This window comes from Drosophila obscura, unplaced genomic scaffold, assembly GCF_018151105.1.
Source record: "Drosophila obscura isolate BZ-5 IFL unplaced genomic scaffold, ASM1815110v1 contig_186, whole genome shotgun sequence".
NCBI lineage: Eukaryota > Metazoa > Arthropoda > Insecta > Diptera > Drosophilidae > Drosophila > Drosophila obscura.
This window is the reverse complement of record NW_024542774.1, coordinates 2,482,046-2,508,914: the sequence shown is the minus strand read 5'-3', so window position 1 is coordinate 2,508,914 and position 26,869 is coordinate 2,482,046. Positions and strand designations below refer to the sequence as shown.

The 26,869-nt window shown below is 43.9% G+C and overlaps 2 protein-coding genes across 5 annotated transcripts; one reads left to right on the top strand and one right to left on the bottom strand.

The window, feature by feature from the left end:
- Positions 1-108: 108 nt before the first annotated feature.
- On the bottom strand, positions 109-25,013 carry LOC111081701 (G protein alpha o subunit). 3 transcript variants are annotated; one of them, XM_041593297.1, is made up of 8 exons: positions 24,911-25,013; positions 23,342-23,643; positions 14,844-15,028; positions 14,597-14,757; positions 3,207-3,335; positions 2,986-3,115; positions 2,760-2,913; positions 109-2,685 (listed from the first exon to the last, which is right to left on the bottom strand). In XM_041593297.1, exons 2-8 carry the CDS (start codon positions 23,457-23,459, stop codon positions 2,498-2,500), a joined length of 1,065 nt encoding a protein of 354 aa, XP_041449231.1. In that variant the 5' UTR covers positions 23,460-23,643; positions 24,911-25,013; the 3' UTR covers positions 109-2,497. The 3 variants fall into 3 exon arrangements, with proteins under 3 accessions (XP_041449231.1, XP_041449232.1, XP_041449233.1); XM_041593298.1 differs by lacking the exons at positions 23,342-23,643; positions 24,911-25,013 and adding exons at positions 17,773-18,131; positions 19,314-19,435; XM_041593299.1 differs by lacking the exons at positions 23,342-23,643; positions 24,911-25,013 and adding an exon at positions 17,773-18,243.
- LOC111081700 (probable cytochrome P450 49a1) lies at positions 5,897-13,817 on the top strand. Of its 2 annotated transcripts, XM_022377837.2 has the most exons (13): positions 5,897-6,252; positions 8,600-8,854; positions 8,920-9,074; positions 9,137-9,302; positions 11,588-11,668; positions 11,753-11,869; positions 11,994-12,070; positions 12,144-12,339; positions 12,410-12,754; positions 12,820-12,898; positions 12,967-13,075; positions 13,167-13,288; positions 13,361-13,817. In XM_022377837.2, exons 2-13 carry the CDS (start codon positions 8,622-8,624, stop codon positions 13,472-13,474), a joined length of 1,794 nt encoding a protein of 597 aa, XP_022233529.2. In that variant the 5' UTR covers positions 5,897-6,252; positions 8,600-8,621; the 3' UTR covers positions 13,475-13,817. The 2 variants fall into 2 exon arrangements, with proteins under 2 accessions (XP_022233529.2, XP_022233530.2); XM_022377838.2 differs by lacking the exons at positions 5,897-6,252; positions 8,600-8,854; positions 8,920-9,074; positions 9,137-9,302 and adding an exon at positions 11,127-11,218 and having other exon boundaries at positions 13,361-13,816.
- Positions 25,014-26,869: the final 1,856 nt, after the last annotated feature.

The window sequence follows — 26,869 nt, the reverse complement described above, 5'->3', positions numbered from 1 at the left end:
GGCCAACAAAACCTTTTCTCACTCTCGCTCTCTGGCTGTAAGAAATCATGGAACAAAAACTAAAAGAAAATCTAATATGTGGGTTTTTTGTTTGTTTTTGAATAAATAGTTTTTATTGAAAATGATTTTGCGTTTATTTTTTTAGTTTTTGTTTTGTTTTTCCTTTTGGTAGAATTATACAAGTTGAATGGAAAATACATACGTATTAAATATTACAGTATTTGGTTGGGCTGGGCTAGGATAAATAGAGTGGGGTAGGGCTGGGTTCGTTAGAGGGTATGTAAATGGTAAATTGGCTGGCTGGCCGAATCAAAACGAACCACTGATTGGAGGTAAGATTAAGGTCAACGTAATTTTACGGAAAAGGATGCGGTTTGCCTTAATGCAGACAGTTTTGGGACTGCCAAAGAATGCAAACAATTTCGTCAAGCTTTGGCGCAAATTGTTGAATCTTTTGCTGAATGTCAAAAAATATTTATTTCGCTAATAAACTTACTTATTTGTTGTTTAAGTGGTGTGTGTGTTTGTGTGCGTTTACATAAATTAGACTTAAAAACTATAAAACATAAATGGATTTGTCCAACTAGAGCAAGAGCACAAGGGTACAGGGGCCTTCAAGTAGTAGGAGGAGGTGGGGAAGGAATAGGACTGGGATAGGGAGTACATACAAAAGAAAATACTATCAAAATAACAATATAAATTCATTGCAGCTAACTGATTCAGTAAAATCAAATGCACAGTGTACGAAGCATATACAAAAGTACTCGTAAAGATAATAATTACAATAATAAGTCTAATCAAACAATTACAACATACTCGGGACTCTGGTTAAATGCCATTCGCTAAATACAACTGTACATACATACATATGCATTGTTCGTACAATTTGTAAATATTATTACATACAATCATCCGTAGTTTTCATTGTGGGGGAGACTTGTCTGGTTTGAGTTTCCCATTGCATTTGATTTTTTTGTTTGGGTTTGTGTGTGTGTGTGAGACATGGCAAAAGTATAGCATGCTTTTGTGCGCTGCCAGAGTTGAGGTGCGCTTTGCTTTTTTAATTGTATGTATGTATGTACTATGTAATTATGTATGTATAAATAAATGCAACAAATTCGTTTAATTACAATAAATCAGCGTTAAGTGAATACAAATGAAATTTGTGTGCGTCCTGTCCGTGTGCGTGCGTGTGTGTGTGTGTTTAGTGTGTTGTGTGTATGCCAGCTAAACCTCTCCTATACACGTAAATTCAACAAATTACAATTTACATACATTGAAACGCATCAATCATTGATGGCTGCTGCTTTTTACACAAGTTAGTTAAGTGGCCACATATGCTTTGCGTTACTCTTACATTTTTTGTTAGTTTAGTTAAGTTTAGTTTGGGTTTGTAAATACAATAGATAGAGATTTATATCCGTTTCATTTATCTTTAAATTAGACTTAAACTTTAAAGATTTTCTTTCATTACTTTTGTGTGAGTGTTATGTTATGTTATGTTTTCTTATATTTTCCCATTTTGGTTTGTTCATGTTAATGTCATATAATATATGTATATTTACTTTTGCCCACACGCTGACACGCAACGCAATCAAAATAATTATTATTATTATTATTCTTACTTTGTTCTGGTTGTTCTTGTTGTTGAAACTTTTCAAAACTTAAGTCTAAGCAAGCACGACAAATGCAGAGAGCGTTGATGGCATGAATAATTTCAAAGAGAGATTGCAACAGGAAACATTAAATATATATTATGTATGTATGTATATATATATAAATACATATATATATATATATATAAGTAGGTGTGTGTACATTCATATACACATATATATATATATATATATATACGCTCGTTTGGTTTTCGTTTAATAAATACATGAGGAAACTAAGCTACACGTAAATTAATGAAATTCTATAAAAATTATTCAGACCAAACAACAACTATGCGATGCTTATGCGTGTTTGCTTTGTGTGTGTTGTGTGTTATGGCTGTCATGTCGTACATGGGGCTTGCATAATGCATATGTATGTATGTGTGTATGTATGTATATGTTTGTATGCATGTATTTATGTATATAGGAAATGCTTTCAATCAAACTGCTTGTCTATGGCTCAGTGTCAGCTGCCTATCCAATTCACCGATCGTACCCGATCTTGATCGCGATCTGTGATCTGCATTAGCATTGTTAATCTGCTTATCTTATCTGGATCAATATTATAATGTACTTGTTGCATGTTCTCCCATCATACTCGGGGATCATCTGTTTGCTTTGTTAAACAAATAAAAGTTCTTTGGGCTTTGCTTGTTTGTTGGTTCTATCATCGTTTGCTCTTAAATTTTCTTTTGTTTTTGATCAATGCTGGTGGGTTGTTGTGCTCCCGCGCTGCTCTTTAATACCGTTACGGTGTTCCCTGCTAACGCCCCCAATCTGCTCCACATCGTCGTCCATATCCACGTCCACATGCTCCACATGTCCCGGCAACCAATCGCTTAGTACAGTCCACAGCCGCGCAGGTTATTTGCTATGATGACATCGGTGACGGCATCGAACACAAACTGAATGTTGTTGGTATCTGTGGCACACGTCATGTGGCAGTAGATTTCTTTTGAGGTTGATTTGTTTTTCGCTTCGAATTGAGCCTGGATGTATGCAGCCGCCTCGCCATACTCCTGTCCCCCTGTCCGACCAAAACAGAAAAGATTCAGAGTCAGCTAAAAGGCACCGAAAGATTGTTGCTGTGTGGCCACTCACCTGTGTACTCGGGGAAGCAAATTGTCAGTGGACTCTTGCGTATCTTCTCCTCGAACAAATCCTTCTTGTTCAGGAACAATATGATCGAAGTGTCCGTAAACCATTTGTTGTTGCAGATCGAATCGAACAGCTTCAGCGACTCTTGCATGCGGTTCTGAAAGTGAAATGCAGCAATCCATTTTCAGTTGTGGAATCAATGAAGTGGCAGGGACTCCCTCAAACATACCGTAGTTTCGTCCTCATGCAACACCTGATCGTACTCCGACATGGCCACGCAGAAAATGATCGCCGTGACATCCTCAAAGCAATGTATCCACTTCTTACGCTCAGAACGCTGGCCGCCCACGTCAAACAATCTGCAATTGCCCCAAAGGGTATTAATATTAGTGCCATAATCCAACGACCAACGATTGGACTGGAGTGGGAGGGCTGCTCCTTGACACTTACTTAAAGTTGAGATTCTTGAAGGAGAAGTGAACCTCAACGATGCCAGTGGTCTTGACGCGAGTACGCAAGATATCCTGTTCAGTTGGCTGGTAGTCCTTGGCGCCTAACCGATCCAAATCGTCCAGGAAACTGCAAGACAAAAGAGCACACAAAAAATATTTCAAATACCGAATTTTACTCGTCCACACATCGCTTGACCAGACAAATGTTTGTCTGTCTCGTCCTCTCCCCCCTCCTGTGCAACGCCATCGCATACCACTATGCCACCTCTCTCGAGTCCTGAGCAAACAATTAGGGCCCAGACCAAAGCGCTGAGCAAACAATTAAAACGAAAAAAAAACTGCGCAAGTCCAGCCACGCACAAAAGGAGAAATAAAAGCTTGCTCAGCAAACACACAAATGTTTTCCATTTGCCTGCAGTGTGGGGAGAACGCGGATATAGTTGAAAGAATTTCACAATTCTCAAATAGAGAAAATGAGCCCCCAAAAATGGAAATCAAGTGAGCGAAATCTCAACAATCTCAAATTTAATCTAGGACTGCTGCTGCCACCTACATACATACATATATGTCACCTATTTTCAGTGTACGTAAAAGATTACATCACATCGTCGTACGAATTGGCTAACATAAATGTTAATTTGGTTATTCAAAATGATTTTCATTTCCGTTCAATTAGTGCCAAAGAGAAACACGGAGTAAACTGTTCGGCTTCTGGTTCTAATCTCCGTGTCAACAGATGAATGCGAGTTATCAAGCTTTGCAACTTTGCTGGTTACTCATTTTATTTGCCGGTTGTGTAACCACTCTAGCCCTAGTCACACAGTCATCCCCTCAGTCATCAGTCAGCGTTAGCATCAGCAGCGGAGGCTGCGTGTTGTGGAGTGCGCCCCCCCCCACCCAACAAGTAGGTCGCCCAAGAGGTCCGCAGTGTCCAGCTGCTGCTGCTGCCCAGCTCCAGAGTGGTTGTTGGTCCATTCCAGCATGCGCATACTCTTGTATTTTGGCCGTAATTAACGTGAGGCACGCAATGCCTTCGTCAAAAAAGGGCAAAAGGCACGACAGACCTGGGCCCAGCGTAGTGGGGCAGCTGATTTCATTTGTTGCTTGGGTCGGGTTGAGACAAGTCGTAAATAGTTTTGAAGGTTTTCTCTTTCTTTCACCTGGAATGGGCCTGGGTGAGGAATCTGCGCTCATTGCGGTTATCGCATGGGATCTCTTGTTGACTTGGTCAGGCATTCGTTGGTCAACTGCCTAAATTACACGCACAATTGCGCAACAACGCCGCCAAAATACGCCCCACCGATCATATTCATAATATCCGGTGGGTGGGAAGGGGACTGCGAGGCTAGCTGGAAGCAATTCGCCGACTCGCAGTCTGGCAACTCTGCGGCTGGCCGAGAAAATTGGCCAAGTCATGCTCGCCCTGGCATAACAAAACCACAGCAACTACAAACAACCAGAAGAAGCTCCCCATTCAAGCGGAAAAGTTTCGCAGAGTCTCGGCGCTTGGGACTGACTGGGATTGGGGCATGAGCAAAACTGCATAAGCGACCGGCCGACCGCATTTCTGTTACAATTTCTTAGACAAACGTTTACAGAGGGCTCCAAAACGGATCCAATAGCTAGCGATTGAGCAATCACATGGTTAGCACTTGGTAGGCAGAGATCGAGATCACATTTAACATGTCCGTCATAAAAGTTTTCTTTCTTTATTATTGTTTGACCGCAGACAGACTCTTATGTGAGCCCGGAAAATGTGTTGTAATCTATGGCTGGCAGGTGGCTGATGCGTGCACTATGCTGATGGATAGGAGATCGTGTCGATATGACATTCACATGCACGAAGGGAAAGTGGGCCAGGCTTTAAGAACGATTTGCTTGAATTTCCACTTGATACGAGTATAAAACCATCGGCAACAAAGTTAAACCAACTTTCTTCTTCAATCTTCTGATGGAGACAAAGCTTAGGTACATACCCACATACACACATAAATATTTATGTATCTATCTGAGACTTTTCTCTTAATGGTTAAAGGCTGGCAAAATATTTTGCCAGCTCTTTCAAGTTGTGGCGGGCACTAACCAAAACTCATTTCCTTACCAGTTTAACTAAGATTGTGGATTAATGTGTTTCTGTTGAGTTTTTTTTGTTAGCTTTTTACCTCATTTTCAATTAAGTGATTTGCGCGCAATTTGGCCATGCAAATGGCTCGTTAGTTTCAGCAAATTTCAGTTTTACAATAATTTATTTGTTTTGCATAACTGCCTCCGCCTCCACCTGCCCATGCCCCCGCCCCTTACTTGAGAGCCGCTTCTCTCTTTCTCTCTTTCTCTCTCTCATTAATGTCAATCACGAAAAGGTTGGTTTGCTATGCCCAAATTGTTGCCCTCTGATTAGCAGTATCAAAAACACTTTCAATTTTAATTTAATATTTTGGTATTACAAAAACAGAAAATAAAATGCTAGCGAATGGGAGAGATGGGAGAGACAGGAGAGAGAGGCGCAGCAGCGGCAATTAGCAGAAGCATCTTAAACAACAAAACCAACAAAAGAGCGCCAAAACGTTGACGCTTTGCACCGCAGCAGAGGCAGCAGCCGTAGCGTTGGCAGCAACGTCGCTTCGCTGGTGGTGATGACGCGTATAAGTAGACTAAGAAGCTCGACGATCGCGTTTAGTGCGTCGCGGTTGGTCTACGAGGCAGCAGCAGCAGCTCCTCCATAAAGCTCCATTTATAGCGTTTCGGTATCGCCGGGCAACAACAAGTTTCGGGCTGCATGACAAAAGACTTTGCGAATCTCTGCTCCGTCCGGCCGAGTGTTTTTTGTGTTGAGTGGGTAATTGGCCAAACAACAATAGAAACCGGCAACAAAAGACGGCCGCCCCAGAGTGGATTTAATTGTGCACAAACAAAATAAAAGAAAACGTCTACGGAGTCGAAAGAAACTCATCCAACTGGCGTGGCAGTCCGTGGAAAACGATTCGAAGTGTATAATTTCCACGAGGCGTTTTCTTTCCCCTACCCCTCCACTCAACTTAATTTGGGTGAGTCCGCCGCGCAAAGGAAAACAAGTTAAAGTCTATTTCCAATGGCATTCAGCCAATCTGTCGAAAGAGAGCAGAGACAGAGGCAGAGTGGTGGCAGTACGAAAGTCAAATTTGAATATGAATTTGAGGCAGATTCCGATGCAGATACGGTTACGGCCACACCTCCGGGTCAACAGAGACACCATTCGCGAAAGTCAATAGCTGAAAGATGTTGCGAGATGTGTGACATAATCTAGGGTAGATGAGAGCTATACAGCTGCTGCAAAAACTTCCAGATTCTCCCCCCAATTTAACAGGCGAATGCTAATAGAACTGGCCTTAGGGAAGAATTTTTCATTTCCATTTCGGATTCATTCGAGTGTAACGAACAACTCAGAGGTGGAGCATCAGCAGCAGCAGTAGCAGTAGTTGTCTCCTCCAGCCAACAGCCAGCAGCCAGCAGCCCACATCCAACAGCCTGTTTCTCTTCTTGCTTGGAACAATGGCCCATAAAAGTCAACGACAATTGCTCTGCTTTGCTTGACATTTCTCCTGCATTACTCGCAGGCGCTAGGATTATCACTCAAGTTCATTATAACCAACTGGCGATAAAAGCAGCCACCCACACCCACGCGCACACACAAAGATAGTTTGGTTGTTGGCACAAGTGCTCAAGGTCGCGTCGCTGCTTGTGTGGCTTGTGTGGCAAGGGCAAGGATAAGCTTCGCTGCCATTGTGCCTGAGGGTACACACAAAATAAAAGAAAGAATAATAACGGGAAAAGCGGGGCTGTGTGTGTGTGTGTGTGTGTGTGCAGATTTCTGTTTCATCACATTTTCGGCATTTAAATTATATGTTTTATCCTCAGGGAGCAGGCGCAGGAAAATTCGAATCCAAAGCGTAGGCTGCTCCATTCCCTGCCACTGTTGTTGTTCGACGGAGCACGCGGCGTATGAGCAATCTTTGGTTCCATTTGCTGCTCTTTGGCAGCCTTGAGGGCCTGCGGTCTGTGGTCTGCGGGGGGGAGGAGAGATGGTGGTGCGCCCGCATTGATGTGCTTCTGCACTACGCGGATAGCTGAAGGGCAAAAAGGCAGCCTTTAGTCATCCGCACCGAACAGAAAATATTAAATTTGCAAGCCTTTTCCAGTATTTTCTATCTGAACCTTACATTTTCCTTACATTATATGTAAAAAAATAAAGGTCAAATCCCATCGGGGTTTGCAGTCACTGGGAAAAGAAAATGTTCTTCAAATTACAAATTAACTTTTGAAATGAAGAGGAAATCATAGCAAAAGAAAGTGTACACTTGCAATGTCACGTTTCTTGGGAAATTGAGTTTAAGTTTCAATTAGTTTCAATCATATGCTAAGTTGCATCTCTTTAGATGGCGAAATGTTTGGTCTGGTTTGGTCTGGTTTCTGGATATTCGTCCAACAATCTTTTAGCTTAACTCTACGAGTATTTGTTTAGAAAAACACTTTAAGTGCAGCTTAATAGTACTCAATTATGTGATCGTAAACATATATACATTCCGTGCAAAAACTAAGTCTTGGCCAGGTGTAGTCTTGGCTTGGCCCTCAACTAGGTGCTACTTCAATAACTCTTCAATTTGTGTGTGTGTTTTCTTTGTTTAAATTCATATTTTTGTTGTGGGTTTTGTAGAGTTGTGCACAATTTCACGGTTGGTGGCCGCCACTTGCCCATTGACTGAGACGATAAAATTGAATATGCCATAACACAGAGCCCCCTTGTCTCTGCCCCTGGCCATCGGTTTGTATGCTCTCGTATTCCCCCCGGAGATTAGGGACAATCCCTGATTGTTTGCCTTGTTTTTTGTGTGGCAACTAGCTCGAACTAAGTGCTGTCATCTCTGTGATCCCAGGCAGCAAAGACTGTGAGCGTGCAGCGGCCTAAACTATGGACACAATATTAGCACATCAACCAAAAACCTTCCACTGCTGCTTGACAGATTCTAGAGGGCATTCTAGGGGATGGGTAGGGAGCGCTGAGAGCATAAGCCTCAATAGTCTCTCCCCCCATTCACATTGATTGATTCGCCAGCGCAAACAGTGCTAAGCAAATACTGGGAAATGCATTAAAAGTTTCCGCAGGAGAGGCACTTTGAGAGCTAACTAAAACATAAGCCACACAATTCAGTTTGGCTCTCTCTTTTTTTGCGGCAGCGACTTGTGAAACTTTCTATACGATAGATTGTCTGTTAATATCCGAATTAGTCTCGTATTTGTAGAGTATCTAGCTTCTGTAGAAAATCACTCTTCGAAGGAGTATTGGAAGCTTCGCCTTAATTGCGTTTGCCTTTTTTTTCTCTCTTGTTACATAATATTTTTTTTTTTTTCCCACAGAATTGAACCGGTAGAAGGAAAGATGTCGGCCCTAAGCAAAACCTCCATTGCCCTGATGCGGCGCTCCACTTACTCGGCCTCCGCCACCACGACGATGCTGCCGCATGCGGGCACTGGTGCGACTACGAGCGTGGAGGGGGCTGCTCCACCCACTGGCGTGGGGGTGGCAACGGAAATTGAAAAATCCATTGCAAGGCAGCGACTGCGACCGGGGCACTCGGAGTCGCCGGCAAATCAGAAGAAATTAAATGTCAGGTAAATGATTTTCTTATTACGAGAGCTCCTCCTCCGACTCTTCTATAATTTGCACTAATTGACAGTCACATGGCAGCCACTGCAGCAGCAGCAGCAACGGATGCAGCGACAGCAGCCAGAACCGCATCCTCGACGGCCGGAGTGCGCCCCTACTCGGAGGTGCCTGGTCCATATCCTTTACCCCTGATAGGCAACTCCTGGCGCTTCGCCCCACTAATTGGTAAGTCATCAAATCATCCCGTTGCCCACCCACCCCTCTCACACGCCACTGGTGCCTTGCAGGAACGTACAAGATAAGCGAGCTGGACAAGGTTATGAATGAGCTGCATGTCAACTACGGCAAAATGGCCAAAGTGGGTGGCCTTATTGGTCATCCGGATCTGCTGTTCGTCTTCGACGGCGATGAGATACGGAATATATTCAAGAAGGAGGAGGCCATGCCACACCGGTAAGTGACCCGAGGTCATCGATTTTTTTGTATTGTAGTTCTCGCTAGTCCTTGAACAGTGGAAATGGAGAAGAGCCTGATTCGCTTTAATTTGCTGTACATTTATTAAATGGTCTCGCATTAAAACAGGTTAATTAAATGAACTGCATTGCATGTAATGGGTCTGCATGGCTGCACTTGCTCGTGTGGTACATCCACCCCCCACGCATAAGAGCAAACAGCCCACCCACCCATTCACACACACACATCCACACGCACGCATGGCCACACAATCAGTCATGCATGGGCCACATGCCCATATGCACGTCTCCGTCCGCAGTACAGTTCCTGTTTATTTATGCGCATATCGAATGCAGTTCGTAATTAAATTATTATAAAAATTTAAGGAATGGGAATTCGCTTTTTCCATATAAAACGAGATTTAAATGTTGCACTGTTTGTGTGGAATTAAAATAAGAAATTAAATTGAAATTAGTTGAAACTTTCACTTCTACGCTTCTGTCAAACGCTGGCTCTCTGGCATAGGCCTAGCTCTATGCCGCAAATCCAAACAAAATAAAAACCAAAACAGACCGTTTCGCAGTTTATTATTTGTTTTTGTTTTTGCATCAATGAAATATATGAAATAACCAGAAAGAAGGAGGAAAGAAGACAACAAGCAAGCAAAGCAAACGAAAGTCACACAGATCGACCGGCAACATGCTCATAGCTTTTATAAGCTTTCTTTTCTCTCCTATCGAGTGTATCGAGATGTGTACATACATATATCTCCATGTATCTCCATGGCCATGAACCAAATTTAACAAGTTACGTTTCCAACAGTTTATAGACAGCAACAACAACTAAATGCCTGCCATGCCCTGTCCTGCCCGCCCTGCCACAAATCAATACAGAAATAGCGAATCGCAAACGGCGCGCAGAAACCAAATAGTTTTTTTTTTTTTTTTTTTTTTTGTTTGTATTCGGCGGTACGTTTGGCAAGTCATCATGAAAATGGCTGAAAAGAATCGCTAATAGATTGGACATGAGACAACATTAACGTAATGCGCAAACACTAACCCCAACCCCAACCCCGGACTGTCATTGTCCGACTGAGAGATTGATGAATGGAACCCCCGGCGAAGAAGTGTGAAACTATGAAACTGACCACCAACCTTACTGGCTCAGTGCCTTACTGGCGTACTGGCTTACTGCCTCACTGACTGACGCACTAACTGATTGATGAAGATATTTCACTTTAAGGTTTGTCCGCGAGTCCGAAAGAAACGAGTAAGAGCATGCTAGAGGCGTGCATTTTTATGGGGCTCATAAAACCCGGAAAGGAATGTGTTTGCTTGTGGGAAAAACTATCATCCGACTATCCAAAACGAGGGACAAGCATGGCATGGTTAGAGTTCCGATTGTGACAGATTCGTGTTTAGATTCGGGGTCTGGCAGACTGGTTTTCTGAGTTGTCATTCCAGACTCGTTGCCACACTTTTTAATAAATGTACATGTATGTTTTATCGTCTATTCTTACCGCTTTTTTTCCCCACTTTTCCAGTTTTTTTTTTTTTTTCGTAACTTGCCATTATTACGATTTGCATAGCTCGATAAATGAATATTCAATTTGGTCTGGGATGAATCGAAATTGAGATGCAAATTCCGATCGAACTCTTACCAAAAAAGAGGTTTGAACACTTCCGAGGCCTTTTTCACCATTTCAAAATCAAACAAACGGACGGCCACATAAAATCAAACACACACACTTCGACAGATTGTCAGTCGTCACTCACGGTCGGGGGATCTGACATTCAATATAATAGGAGTGCGAGTGCGAGTGCTAGTACGAGTACGAGCATGCTGTTGCCCGGAGCAACCCGCCTACGAGCAGCGGAATGGCAAACAATTGCTGGATGGATGGCAGTGTGCGCAGGGTAAAACAAAAGCCAATAAATAGGCTGCTTCTTTTATTTATTCTGCGACATGCGAGTAGACGACAAATATCATGCAAATATTGTATACCGAGAGCCATGGGGGCGAACCGAGAGCGGGACAGCGAGAAATAGCTTCATTTTGTGTGTATTTTAGTGGAAAATATGTGTTTGATGTTGTCGTCGCCGGTCTGTCTGCACGCAAGGGCAAGCAGGCAGGCAGGCAGGCGTCCGCCTCCGTGCCCAGAAGAGGCCAAGAGCAGGGAGGAGCCAGTAGCCAGTAGCCTGCTCATGTTGCTCATGTGAACATACAATTTTTCTCTGTTTTTTCTATCATTTTCCACACTTGTTCTCGTCTCGTTCTCGCCACAGACCCTCGATGCCCTCGCTGCGCCACTACAAGGGCGACCTGCGACGCGATTTCTTTGGCGATGTGGCCGGCCTAATTGGCGTGTAAGTAATGTGCTTATATAACGGATATTGCGGCATAGCATACAAACATAAATAACCCTAACTACTCGTGTCTACCCCCCCCAGCCACGGACCCAAGTGGGAGGCCTTCAGGCAGGAGGTGCAACACATCCTGCTGCAGCCGCAAACGGCCAAGAAGTACATTCCGCCGCTGAACGACATTGCCAGCGAATTTATGGGCCGGTAAGTCCTTCCCGTCCCGTCTTAGGAATGAGACCATCTGACCATCTCTCAGCCGTTATGCCATCTACATTTTTGTTCTGTTCTGTTCTTTTCTTTTCTGTTCTGTTGAATGTCTCTGCTGCAGCATTGAGGCGATGCGCGACGAAAAGGACGAGCTGCCATCCAATTTCCTGCACGAGCTCTACAAATGGGCCCTGGAATGTGAGTTCTCGAAACAGTTTCTCCCTTTGCCGATCCTTACGAGTGTTTGTGTGTCTGCGTCTGTGTCTTGCAGCTGTCGGACGCGTCTCGCTGGACACGCGCCTGGGCTGTCTCTCGCCGGAGGGCAGCGAGGAGGCCCAACAGATTATCGATGCCATCAACACGTTCTTCTGGGCGGTGCCAGAGCTGGAGCTGCGAATGCCTCTGTGGCGCATCTACCCTACGAAGGCCTACCGCAGCTTTGTCCGGGCACTCGATCAGTTCACCGCGTAAGACGATCAGCTGTCTGCTGTCTATATCCACTCACATATCATAATATACAAATATATTCTACCCTAGAATCTGCATGAAGAACATCGACCAGACAATGGACAAGGCTACGGCAGATGAGGCCAAGGCCCTGCCCAAATCCGAGGCGGACATTTCCATTGTGGAGAGAATTGTGCGGAAGACGGGCAACCGCAAGCTGGCCGCTATCTTGGCTCTGGATCTGTTCCTGGTTGGGGTCGACACGACATCGGTGGCCGCATCTTCGACCATCTACCAGCTGGCCAAGAATCCCGACAAGCAGAAGCGCCTCTTCGAGGAGCTGCAAAAGCTGTTCCCGAATCGCGAGGCCGAGATCAACCAGAACGTCCTCGAGCAGATGCCCTATCTGCGGGCCTGTGTGAAGGAGACGCTGCGGTAAGGCGGCCCTGATTGCTGATTGCGTTGCTGGTCGCTAATCCATGTCCCGTTCCCTTCCGTAGCATGCGCCCCGTGGTGATTGCGAATGGTCGCAGCCTCCAGTCTGACGCGGTCATCAACGGCTATCACGTGCCCAAGGGCGTAAGTCTCCCTCCACTGACTGTTTCCATGGCTCCCTGCCATTTCACAGACCTTCTTTCACCTTTCAGACGCACGTAATCTTCCCCCATCTGGTGGTGTCAAATGATCCCGCATATTTCCCAGAACCCAAGCGCTTCCTGCCCGAGCGTTGGCTCAAACAAACCGCTGCTGCGGCAGGTGAGTGCTCCACTTTCCTACCCCCCCTCCCCGTCGGTTCCGACTGCTGATCCGGATGTTGCATCTGCCTCCACCTCCCCTTGCTTTGCAGTTGGATGCCCCCACGCCAGCCACAAGATTCATCCGTTTGTCAGCCTGCCCTTCGGCTTTGGTCGTCGCATGTGCGTGGGCCGTCGCTTCGCTGAAATTGAATTGCACACGTTGCTGGCTAAGGTACAGTCTCAGCACAGGATAAATGCCGTCCCGTCCCCCACCCCCTTTAATGTTATATTTTTTTTGCCACAGATCTTCCGCAAATACAAGGTCTCGTACAGTTCCGGGGAATTTGTGTATCGCGTCAATTCCACGTACATTCCGCAGTCCCCGCTGAATTTCAAGCTAACTCTGCGGGAGGACTAAGCCGGACACGGCACGGATATGCCAGAGAGAGAGAGAGAGAGAGAAAGAGCGAACCCCTCTCTCGGGGTCTGTGTCACACGGCGGATGGGTGATACTTATAGTCGAGGCGCTGCAGCCGCGCTGCTCCGACGTTTTTGTTTAATTAAGCAAATGTACATAAAGCCAACACTCCCAACATTCTTGAAGCATTACCACAACCTCATATCTTGGCGTCTGCGTGTAGCTCCATAAATCGTGTAAATATAAGTTTAAGGATAAGTATAAATATAAATATGTATATATGGCCCGACTACTATTGGTCTAATATTAAAACAACATAATGTACGAGTATTTTTGATGGTTATTCGTAGCCGGCGATGGTCATTAATCATTGAGTGACTTGGAAAGGGCGTAGACTGTGAAAGTTATTTCGATTGTACGCGCCTCAAGCGGCTTGTCTTTCCCCATCAACTAATACAAGCCATTGATTAATTATGTGCTGCCACAGAAAGCAAAGATCACACGACTAAAGTCACACTCGTAATTGTGAAATTATAAAATAATTTGTCTTGGCCTTGTCAAGGTATAATTGATGGAATTTTCTATTTAAAGTGGAATTTATTTATGCAGCCAACAGTAGCTAAAGCCCATCTTTGCTACCATCGCAATCGTAAAGAAATGACTTTTGCACAATTCGCCTATGGAGGAGATCTTATGCATCATTTGTCCAGAATGTGCCTTGCGGAGGATTCGTCATCCTACCCATAATGGTCATTATATGTACATAGTATATAAGTATTATTTAACTGGCAACTAAACTAAACAGACAATATCTTTCAGTGGGTGGCGCACACCAGCAAGGACAAACAAATATGGCAAAGTATCGAAAGAAATCCAGGCAGAACTATCAAATGTTTGACCTTGGGCAGAGGGCCAAGGCATAAAGATGGAAAACTGCAAAAATCACGTAATTGCGTTGGACTGGCATATGTAGGTTATATATAACATCATCATCAACAGGAAAGATCGGTGGCAAAGTGGGTCGCACGTGTTTCAGTCCCGGGACTGATTTTGCCTGCCACATATCCGCAATATTGGCTAAAGGCACCCAGAGATGGCTAGATAATCATGCACGGTACTCACTATTTAGCGGAATCATTCAGTTGGTATTCGTTGCTGCGCGAGAAGCACTCCTGGACGCCAGTATCCTGCCAGAGACGCTTCATGGCGGCCAGCAGCTCCTCTGAGAAGGGTTCGGTGTCGTGCATCCGCTGGCACACGTCAAACACCATTTTAGCATCGCTCTGTAAGTCACAAGGAGAAGGCAGAGAACAGAAAGAGGATGAGTCTCTGTGTTGTAAATGGTGGATTCAGTGGGTCTGGGTCTTACCTCCCGCTCATTATTGCTGTACTGAATACTTAGGTTTGGCATCGCTCGCAGTATGGCAACTAATGATTGTATTGTGTTGCTGTAGACAACCGGTCGATATTGTTTAAAGTCCTCCGCAGTGAAGCCGCTCTCGTGAATGATTTTCATCTGTTTGACTATTGTGCTCTTTCCCGACTCGCCGGCACCTAGAATGTAAGCGAATAGAGGAGGGAGATAGAGAGTGAGAACACGGTTATTCAGATACATATATCACTATATTAGGAGCATGCGACTGCGCCGCGTCTGATTATCATCGCTGAGGCAGTTCTTAAAGGGGTCGTCGTCACAAATATTTATGTAGGGGGCAGTTCTCTAGTTGTTCTCGAGCACTAAATGTCTGTGCTTTGTATTCCTCAAGTAGAGCTTAATGGCCTTTGAAAACACACAGTTGTGCGTCACTTGGGCCAGCATCATCATCATAATCATTACTATTATTATTATCATTCCTCATCATCAATGTATCATCTTGAGTTGCCGTCGGGTAAAAAAGAAATGAGAAAAGCAACGAAAGAACTAGAGAGGGCCATGGGCATCCTACCACACTCTTACATGCGAGTAGACATAGATAAAAGACAAACAAAGGATTAATTGTTGCAGCCCCTGGTCAGTCTCATACTCATACTCAGCCTCCTCTTGTTCTGTGTTTCTGTTTCTGTGTCTGTTTCTGCTCGATGACCCACGATGACTGAAGGATTTTCCAGCTGGTCTCTGACAGAAATTCCCATCTAATTGAATGCAATTTGTTAATTGAGTGACTTCTGAGTGGGCTTTGCACTAAAATTGAAGAGATAAGCACTGCCCTGCCAAACGCAGCTGTCGAGCATAAATATGGTAAAACAGAACCATCCTAAACAGATAAAACTGTATCCAAGATAGCTAAAGATAAGCCCTGATTCGTCATCACTTTTCCAGGCCAAAAGAGCGGAGTGCAAATTGATGATTGAGTACCGATAAAAGCTGAATATAGAAACCATATAATCAAATAAAAATGAAAACTCTTTTGGGCCAAGGGAACTTTTATCCGAACTCTTAAAGCTAAACACATTCTAGTGGCACACACTAAATATTTAAGGAACGTTCTCCTCGCTCTGTTGGCAGTAAAAAGTCTCCCATATCCAGCCTATTCCTTATTAAATAGTACACTAAAAAAGACTTCCAAAGGTTCAATGTCCCAGCACTTGAAAGTACTCCATGGTACAATCAAAAATTAAGAATAGATCAGAGAAAAGAGCCCAGTGCCAATGGAGGAGTTTTCTCGTTCCCAAAGCAAGAAAAAAAAAAAGCTACGAGACAAGAACCGATAAAAATGTTTAGATTTGAAGTGAAATTTTCTTGAGTTGTTTATGGCGTTGATCGGATTGGAGGAAGGAAAGGAACACAGGAAGACTGGGTGGGGATTGGCGCGGGTGTACTAGAAGCACCTGAGATTAATGTTTTGTTTGTGTGGAAATTGAAGGCAAAGTGCTTAATTCTAATGCTTTCTGGGATTGCAGATTGAAGAGAGACGGAGAAAGGGAGCGCGGACAGGGGACGGATAGAGTGTACATACGTACGTGTTGGTCTGATTATTATTATGAATTCAACGCTGCGCGCAGGAAAAACTTTTTTAAATAAACATTTCCAGTACCCGCGGACACACACACACAACCAGGAAAACATACAGAGAGACACCCGCAGTGGGTGTTGCTTGAGTAGCAGAAGCCGAAAATTAACATTTTCCATACAGAAAACACACACGCAAAACTGTCAGAAATTTATATCTTTACCCCACCTCTCCTTTCCAAGCACTGGGACCCGGGGCCGAGGAGAAAATTAAATGAAATACACAAAATTGTACGAGTAAACACCAAAAATGCAAGGGGCTGGCCAGGGGGCAGGGACCAGGGCCGGAGTGGGTTAAACAGAGACATGTGCCCCATATGCAGTTGGGGGAAGGAGCAATCGAAAATATGTACACATGTATGAATATTACTCATCACCCATGAGTAAGCGCAATCGTTCCAACTGAATGCGATTTCCCTATAGTATTATCAGTCCAAATTTGGTCAAAATGTGGTCCAATTTATGTGGAAAGCTAAAAACCTTTTGAGCATTTTTCTACCCCAAGGATTTCCCACCTGAATTTGGTGCTATTTAGTATCTAAATATTAGCAGTGGTGATGTGTTTGCTCGCTTATTGAAATACAATACAAACCCACGCTGCAAAATAACCTTGAACCAAGCTGACCGTTTAATATATATGTATGTATGCAGGAGTATGCACAAGTATTATTATTGCGATTATAAAATTTATGGCAATTACATTTGCCATAAGGCACAGGAGTAGAAGGAATGCCAACTGCCATCTAAGAATCGATATTATAAGAATTGGTAGGCCATGAAGTAGAAAGACTGCAATCTAATGATAGAGTACCCATAGTGCTTAGCCGTCCGACGTTATATGAATCATAGCCATGAATAAGCAGGATCAATAATGAAAAGGGGCTTTCCCTTCATCGCCTTATAGAGACGTTCCAAGAGATCAAAATCAAACCAAAGCACACTATTAAATAACATCACATAGCCAAGGCTTGTGTTCAGTATTCAGTGAAGACTTACTTAATAATGCTATCAATAAGTCTTTCAATAATTTTAGAGGTTGCGCGTAACCTTAGAAATTATAATCCATTGCTAGCTGTATTTGGTTGGGCTATTAGACAATATTCTATTAATAAAGGAACATGATTCGATTCCAGTTCACTCCATTTCAAATGTCATGCCATGGATATTGGTATGATGATACCCCCATCAGTGGCAGCCACTAAGTATGCTTTACTAATTATAGCCAGAGTGCGAATCAAATATTCATTGCATTGTCCAATTGGGAGTCTTTTTCCTACACCCAACTCACCCAACAGCAGCAGTTTAATGTCCTTTGCCGCCTGTATGCCATCCTCCTTGAGGTTGCGCTCGATGAGGCGACTCCTGGCGGCTGCGGCTCGCTCCTCGGCAGACTGTGCGCAGCCCATGGTGCGTATTGCCTCGACGCAAAACGTTTTGAAGGTCGTTTGGTATCGGCCAACTCAATGGCCGACTACGTTGCCAGCGAAGAAAAACAATGTAGGGTCGCAAGGAAAACCAACAGCTAAAAACAACTTCACAGCGATCCAATTTTAAAATGTATTGTTTCTGCTATTTTTGTTCACTTTTGCAATTTTATTTTTGTATTTTTTTATTTTTGTTCACTATTTCGATTCGGGTTTCACTGTGCTGTGGGAAAACGGGAGTGACCATGACATAAGTTAACAGTTCAGTTTTGTTTGATTTTTGCGCATTTGTTGATCCACGGAGGATGCAGGAGTCTGTTATCCGCTGTCCGTTACCCGAACGGGTCCCAGCCAACGCCAAACTCTAATTGTAAACTAAAAATCCGTGTGTCCGAGCGGGTAAATTGCCACAAAAACGAAACAGAACTCTCTATACTCGCTTGCATTTGGGGGAAATTCGTTTTTCCTAGCAAAGTTCTACTCTTAGAGAGAGAGAGAGATGAATAGAGAGAATAAGAGCGTTGGAAACGCGAGTGTGAAAGCTTTCTCCAAGTGCTTTCTGAGCCCAGGGGAAAAGTACAATTAAGGAACAAAAAGGCAAAGATTTGAGTTTTTGATTAGCGCAAAATCAAGTTTCGCTGCAGAAATCTCAATGGATGCAAGTCCATATGTGGCACCATGTGTCGCAATGAAAATGCAAAAATCAATAAATTAATTGATGAATATTTCGTTTATTTATCGCGTTTCTTTTTTGTTGCGGGAACATCGGCAGTTGGTGTCCTCGATTATATGTATGTGCATATGTTTGATATTTGCAAAAGTATTCGAACATGCGGGAAAGTATTATTCAGAGCTCCATTATTTTTTTTTTGGTTTTTTTTTTTTTTTTTTACTGCCTCTCATATCACTCTCAGCTCTGCTCTGTTCTGCTCCCCTTGCCAGGGCGCGCTGTCTTACAAGTGGCCATAAACAAGCTCACACACACGCACGCACACGTACAGTGGGCACAGGGTACAGAGATCGCGAGGGGATGGGCCTGGAAAATGGGCACATGCTGACGCAAGGCAGCGTAAAGGGGAGGGGAGGCGAGGTAAGGCGATTGTTTGGTTGTTTCGCCCAAATTGTGAAAAGCACAAGCAGAAACTTTTTCTTTCTTTGTACATTTTGTTTTCCAGCACGCCAAATGATTCATGATTCATACGGGTGCGAAATTTGTGCAGGAAAATAAAAGCGAAAATTCAATTCGTTTGCCCCCTGCAACGTTCTTTGAGTTCATCAACAAATTCAAGCGCCAAACTGAACTGCTGATCGTATCTTTGGGGGACACGTATATCTTCCGACAAGAATTGTTCATTAATTGCCAAAAAAAAATGAAAAGAAAAAGGGTCTTTTGTTTAATACGAACACATCACAGAACTAGAGTTAAACGATTATTTGCATTGGGCAAAGCTTTCTGGCGTTTCGTTTGGTTTTGTTTCGCGTGTGTGTGGACTCCGCTCTCGAAACCTCCAACTGGCTGGAGCTGTATGGACGAACTAACGGAACTGGACTGCGCCTGGGGATGGACGATTGTGGCAACGGAGCCGCCCTAGCGCACCAGCGTACGAAATGGGGAAGAAGCTTTCCATACAAGTACACACACATTCCTCAATGGCCGAGGAAAGCTCTCCCCACCAAGGAGAGAGAGAGAGAGCGAGCGAGCAGGCGAGAGAGAGCACGAGAGCCAGTGCATGCGCAGCATGTGCACATGGCAGATGGAAGACTGGAAAGGAAAGTACAATAGTCAGAGAGAGACAACCAACTTCCACCACGGAGTATGCGCTCTTCCAGGGCATGAGCCAGCAAGCAGCGAGTACGAGCAAGACAAGGACAACCACCTCAACGAGAGCGCCCACGCGAACGTGTTATTTATCCTTCTTTTTTTTGGTTTTAAAGGCAACTTTAAGTGGCTTTTCAGTGTGAATGGAGACAGCTACAGCCCCTCAGCACCTCCGGCCGATACTTCGCACACAATTAAGTCAGCGGCTTTAGAGGAACTCTGCCACGTTTATGGGCCAAAAGCAAAGCGCATTAGCACAAAACGGTTGGCCAGGACAATTCAAAGACCTGCCTCTCCTCCAGGACCAGCCCAACAGCAGCCGGAAAACGAGAATCGAATGATAAAAGGGGGTGGGGATGGGGGATACACCCATATAACAATGGCATTGATTCGCCCGATAGCCCATTCTGTCATTGCAGCACTGATTGGATATTCCCGAACCGGCGACGTTAGGAGCGCTTGATTATGAGTAAATCAATTAATGGTGCAATAAAGAAAGCCATTGAGCCGCAATTAGAGCTGCCTCGGCATCAACAGAGGAGAAAGAGAGAGAGAGAGAGAGAAAAACAGCTGCATTCATGCAGCACTGCCCATGAATCAATGCTAATCACTCGACTTTAGATTGAATGGATTGATTGAGGATATCCTGACGAATATTTGATATGTATGCAACGATTATCCTTCATTCATTGGAATTCCAGTTGAATTTCCCGTACCAGGAACACATCACAACTGCAATTTGCCTCGGTGCCTCGGTGTACAATTTCTTGGAATTTTCCCAACTTTCCGAGAATTTCTCATCAACATCGTCAATGCGATAATTGCCCCATGTCCGTGTGTCCTGACGGTGAACGGGGTGGGAAAGGTAAACGGGTAATTGGCATTCATATTGGCAAATGGCGTGACAGAAAAAAAAGGACAAAAAGGAGGATGGCTAATGAAAGGGCCAGAGGGGCACAGCCAATGGAAGTGTTCACCCCACCCCCTAACGAGCTTAATTGAATTATCATTTTGCGAATATGGACCAAATCGGTGTGGAGCACGGGATGACGGGATGCCCTGCAACGCAAGGCAACGCAAAAAAAAATTGAAAACAATGAATGGGGAAAATGAAATTATTGAATGAATTGTGCTCCAGCAGACCCGACACGGCACCAGAGGCAGAAACCGAAGCAGAACTGCAGAATAGCCCCACAACCCCAACGGTTGAGGCGAATGGAGGAGAGGGGGGCCTGGTGGGTGAGTGGCAGGAACCACAAACCGCAGCCAACGGCAAACAAATTGACAAGTTTCTTTTTTATCACGCGAACTCTTCTCTGAATGACAGCGGTCGGACAGAAGGGACGGACGGACAGCGAGCAAAGTGGAGCACTTGTGCACTTGTCGCATGTAACAGCGGCCTGATGGAACAATCTGTACATATGTATGTACGTCCGTCGCCCCCCCACCCGCAATAGTCACTGCTCCCATTGCCGTGCCATTATGGGGGTCCCAGATCGCCGGGCCTTTTGCCACTAGCGACGACATTTGACTCTGCTCAATTAAGTTCGATTTGTGTTGTATTTGGCATTTTTTGTAGTTTATTTAACAGCCAGTTTATGGGCAGCAGCAGCCAGATGAAGGGGCACGTGGAAGGAGAAACCAAACTTGATTATTTCGCTACATTGATTTGCTTGGGGATGACAGACAGCCAGATATGCTGAGGGACCATTCAAAATGCTTTATTGCGAAAGATATTCATATGAATTGATTTCCAAAAATTGGATACCCAGCAAGTATTAGGCATGTCTGTTTCCATTGCTAAAAATGGAATTCAATATTAACACATCAAATAGGTTCCATTTCCAGATTTGTACAACCTTTGTATTATTATACTGAACCCATTTGTCTCTCTCTCTCTCTCTAAAACCATATGCCAACTGTCATGTACATACTGTGTTCCATCTATCAGGGCAATTTGCAGCTCTGCACTCTGGTCGTGTGTATCGTTGTTGCCACTTCAGTCGTACACAAGAAGCAACAAATGAGAGAACAAAACAAAACAGCAACAACAAATGTTGCTTCCTCAATAACCTTTGGCTTGAAATTATGCTTCAAGTGGGATTTCTTTTAAACTTCCGCTTTGTTGTAAAGGGGCTTTCGAGGCACACCCAACCCCCCACAAAAGACGGAACACACAAGTCCTGTACATGTCGCTCGCTCCCTTCCGTCCGGTCCCTTTGCTGTCCCGGCCCTTCCTGGGCATTGTTTCGTTAGTGTTTCCTGGCCGCCATTCGATGCTTCCGCCTGCCACTCATCTCCCCCCAGCGCCACTCGTCCTTGCTGTTGCCCCAGTGGTGCAACATGAGCTGCAATCGCTGTACATGTTGTTGCCTCCTCGTTGCTGCTGTTGGTTGAATGCTCCAAAGTTTTGCCTGATTGCACAGAACAGCACGGAGCAACAGCGCAGAAGGCAGTGGGAGAAATAATGCTCCTATTGTTCCCCCATCTTTACGTGCATAAAAATACAATACATCTACACTGAGGAAACAGATTCTAATGTACAAAATATGTATAGTTCTAGCGAAATTTGACTCATTCCAAAACGCGTAACGAATGAAAAATATTAAGTTTAGTTTTAATCATAGAAGAACGAACTTTTCCCCACTATTTAATGATACTTTTACAAATAGTTTTCACAATAAATTTCTTGTTTGTATTTCTTTCAGTGCAGAAATACAGAAGAGACACAAGTCGATGTTGCAGGTTTCGCCTCTCTCTGCCTATCTTCCTCTCTTCGTGTCTGGTTTCTTTTTGGTCGCCTGGCAGATTAACTGGCATTTCAATGTCAGGGGCCCAACCTGGTTAACCGACCCACACACATGTGCCGTGGTTTCAATGTCAAGTGGCGTCGATTGCCTCCACTCGCTGGCGGATGCTTACAGCATACGCGGCTAGGGCTAAGGCTGCGGATGCGGTGGCGGCTAATGCCGATGCCGTTGCCGATGCAGAGACACTTGAGGCGAGAGAACAGCCAGCCACATGGCTCCTCGAAAGTGTTTAGTCTTCACACTTGTCTAGCCCCAAATTTAGATGCAGATGCAACTGTTGCTGGTTCTGCTGCTGCTGTCCGCACAGTGGTTCGTGACATCCTCCAACTCGTAAAATAAATTCAACATGCAATCCAGATGAGTTGACCTAAATGCGGTATGCCTCGTTTGTTGTTTCGGCTTGGCCTTGGCCAAAAAACACGCCAAGAATAGTTTTGTCATGGAATTGATGCATCATCCATGTCAGGGAATGGGGATGGGCGTTTTGGTGGGACAACTGGGTAAAAAGAAATTAAATTAAAAATACAAAACCTAGGGCCAAGGAGAGGTATATTTTCTATTCATTGATTCCTTTACTTTTTCATTACCTTTCCCCAATCAACCAAAATGCACTTCCTACCCACTGTGCTCAGTGAAAGTGCGCGATAAATATTTCCCCAATGTATCAGCACAAAAAAAAAAATACAATTTTCCGGCCAACTCAAGGGCCACGAAATCTCGTATTGATAAAGGGCAATTTCCATTAAAGCATTACAGCAAATGGAAAAGGTAAATGGGGGGAATTTCCATTTCCTGTGCACTTACCCAGCAGCAGCAGCTTGATGTCCTTGGCCGCCTGGATACCATCCTCCTTCAGGTTCTTCTCGATCAGTTTGGACCGTTGTATGGCAGCCCGTTCTTCGGCGGAGGTAGTGCAGCCCATTGTGTTGGCTCTGATGGTAATTTCTGATGGTCTGCTGATGTTTGCGATGTTGCTCCTGCTCTGCTTCGCGTCGGATTATTTTGGGGTGATGGCTAGGCTAGGCGAGTGGGTGACTTCCCGGTTCACGCTTCTTCTTATGAGAACATTTATTTATGTATATAGTATTTACAATTTTACAGTTCAGCTGAAACGGAATTCGGAATTGTTTGCAATGGGAAAAAGGCACCATCATCATCGTTATCTTCATCATCATCGTCGTTGTTGTCCCATAAACAATCTCTAATGAACGGACAGGTCAGAGGCACGGAACAGCATGACTCACACGCACACAGGGACGGGACGGGGCAGCAGACAAGGACGACACGACAACAGTATGGATGGATAGATGGATGGATGGATGGATGGATGGATGGGTGAATGTGTGCCACTCTTTTTGGCCACCACTGTCTCGGCTGTCCAATAGGGCGCGCACTGCTTACAGTGGTGTTGCTTTTGTTGTTATCAGCTCTCGGTCACAGAGAAGCGCGGAGGCAAAAACAACGATAGCTGGCCAATTTGCATATGGTCGGAATATACGAAATGCAGAGTACTACATACATATACATACACATATATGTGGAAAAATTCATCAATCTTATCAGTGTGATGGGGAGGGCTGGCTATCTATCGGCAGATCGGTAGATATCATCGATGGTGCCAGACGAGATACGATACGGAGATACAGAGATACGCGGGGCTGTTTGTTAATTTATCATGTAAATGAATTAAGCACTGGAATGGAGCTCTAGAGTCTCTAGAGTCCTGTTGGGGCATTTTCCTGCTCCCTATTTTTTTGTTCTTGTTCTTTTTTCTCTTTTTTTTTTTGGATGTTCTGTGTGTATGTATTAGGCGAGGGCGTAGGCGCAATGTGGCAGCGGTTGCCGGCTCTACAGGCAATGGGCTGAGGGTGGGGTTGGGGATTGGAGGGGACCGCGATGATTCGATGCTGCGGGGTGTGAAAAAGCAGCGCTTTTCGCCATCAATTCAATTATGCAGAAAATACTGTAGTTTTATGCGTTTTTTATGCAAACTCGACATTGGCTTGCGTGGGTGCGCCGCCTGCCCAGGCCTGGGGTGGTGGGGTGCTGCTTCTGCTGCTTCTACTAGGTGGTGTTTCGTATAAATTTTCATTTAGCTCACGCTCACGCACACACTACGCACTCTCACGGGCTGCACAGGCTACATGCTACACACAGGCTGAGCCGAGCCCACACCCCACCACCCCCCGTGGGAGGCAAAGCATTTTCCACCGCCGCCGCAGTTCCAGCGCCGTATACACACAACACTTGCACACGAGCAGAGCAGAAGAGCACCCTTCCACCTCTCGCTCTCTTCTTCTTCACCGTTCAATGCCTTTTTCAACGCAATTCGGGCGTTCAATGCACACACTAACTGATCGAGAAAATTATTACCGTTGCACTGTCGAGCACTGCACTTTATTTATTCCTCAATAAAACACTAATAAATCAAACTTTTCCAGTGCGAAATGCCTCTCTCGCTCCGCCCGCCAGCGTGACCGTGACGATAACGATAAAAAATACCATCCGGCCAACAAACAAATACCATTAAATACCATTTTAAATTTGAGAAATACCATTTAAATACCATAAATTTAAAACATTAATTTCAAGTGTTTTGTCTATTTAATTAAATACAAAATTTAATTTAAAATATTACAAAACATATTTTTGATTTGTTCTAGTGTTTCCTTTATGTCGCGGGTCGGTAATCCGTAGCGATAGGTATTTTAGTACATCTAGTATATTTGAAATGTATGTATTTTGAGCCCTGGAATGAACGGGCACGTTGAATTGCCGCCATATTTAAATTTTAAACTGCACTTTTGTATTGTCGGTAAGAACATTTTCGAGACTTGTATGAGGTTATGTGACCATCTTTACTTATTCAGAATAAAACGGGCTTATGAAAAAACCTGCTTCTCGTGGGGAGAAGGCCGTTGAAGGCAACTCCGTGGGACTACCGACCACCAAAAGGATATGTTATGCTCCACTGCGGCAGCCATGACGAATGAGTCCATCTAAAATGGGCATTTGACTTTATATACACTGCTCGTATGTATATGTACAAATATATATTTAAAAACTTTTTTTGGCTCTCAAAAAGCCGGCACTTTTCAACGTGTTTACTTTACTTTTTAACTTACTTTTTCAATGAGGAAAAAGATGGTAAATCGGACAGCCTACGTTACTGCAGGTGCTATCATAACTTATGAGTAAGTATTTAAATTAAAGGGGTAACGCTTAGCATTTTGCAATTATTTTCTAATCACAGAAGCCATCGTTTATTATGCCTTTTATTTTTTTGGCATATGGACAATTCTTTTCAGAATATGTTTGCCCTTCCTTCATCCATTGTTCTTTCTTTTTCTTTCAGCGATACTCCGCTTTATGTATAATTTTAAGTTTTTAGTATTATCCAATTTGTCATTGAGCCACATAAAGTTATTAGAAACAAACACTTTTATCAAGTGCTCTCAGATTTTGTGTGTATGGGAAGAGCATGGATCGGAAGCCTTAAACCAATTTGCATTATTGTTTACAATATTGTTTGAGCATGGAGTTTTACTGAAGAACTCTGAAAATATTCCAATGCGTTCCATTGAATGTTCAAAAAGAGCTTCAGTTGGATTTCTTTGACAGATAGTGCATTCAATTTTTAGCTTGCACAGAACAATTCCTAAAGTGTTTCTCACAACAGCGCGCTCAGCAATTTTAACAATTGGTCGCCGTAATGTTTCTGTTTAGTGAAACACTTGAATGGTTTTCACCAATCTCGATGGAATATCCCTTTTCAAGATTTTTAGAAAGCTGCAGCAGCAATTGGGCTACTGTTGGTCTTTCGTATTGCCACCCAATACTGCGTTTCAAGTTAACAAAATATTCTTCTAGGGAATCTTGATTGAAACCCCTGGTATTAACGCTAAAAATTTTATTACTAAAAGATTTTCAGAAACAAGATTGATTCTTTTGCAAGTTTCAATCAGCCTCGTCAGACATGTTGCTTGAGATTGTGATCCGGTAATATTTTTTGGTCCGAATTTAATCTTTCCCAAATAATTACAGAAGTCCTCTAAGCGAGTTTTAAATGATTTATCATCTTGGGAATAATTATGGTTCAATAAATCGAAACCATCATTCATTCTTTTTAGAAACATCGATGTAGCAAAGGCTTCATCTTTGTCGTCAAAATCATTGCAATCAGCAAACATTTGAATGACCGCATTGGAAAATACATTAACGGCCAATGAAGTATTCATTGTATCATATCCTTTCGGATTGATGTGTTTTTCCGTTAGCTTCGGTGCCAAACGAAATAAGTTTGATGAATCGACTTCATAAATCTTTTCAATG

Bases quoted from the DNA above. Each gene is read 5' to 3' on its own strand.
- LOC111081700 (XM_022377837.2), top strand. From the start codon at position 8,622: ATGTCGGCCCTAAGCAAAACCTCCATTGCCCTGATGCGGCGCTCCACT. The intron at 12,340-12,409 runs GTAAGACGATCA...ATTCTACCCTAG, and splicing joins GCACTCGATCAGTTCACCGC to AATCTGCATGAAGAACATCG. The intron at 12,899-12,966 runs GTAAGTCTCCCT...TTCACCTTTCAG, and splicing joins GCTATCACGTGCCCAAGGGC to ACGCACGTAATCTTCCCCCA.
- LOC111081701 (XM_041593297.1), bottom strand. From the start codon at position 23,459: ATGGGCTGCACTACCTCCGCCGAAGAACGGGCTGCCATACAACGGTCC. The intron at 15,029-23,341 runs GTAAGTGCACAG...CTTACATTCTAG, and splicing joins CATCAAGCTGCTGCTGCTGG to GTGCCGGCGAGTCGGGAAAG. The intron at 14,758-14,843 runs GTAAGACCCAGA...TGTGACTTACAG, and splicing joins ACAGCAATAATGAGCGGGAG to AGCGATGCTAAAATGGTGTT.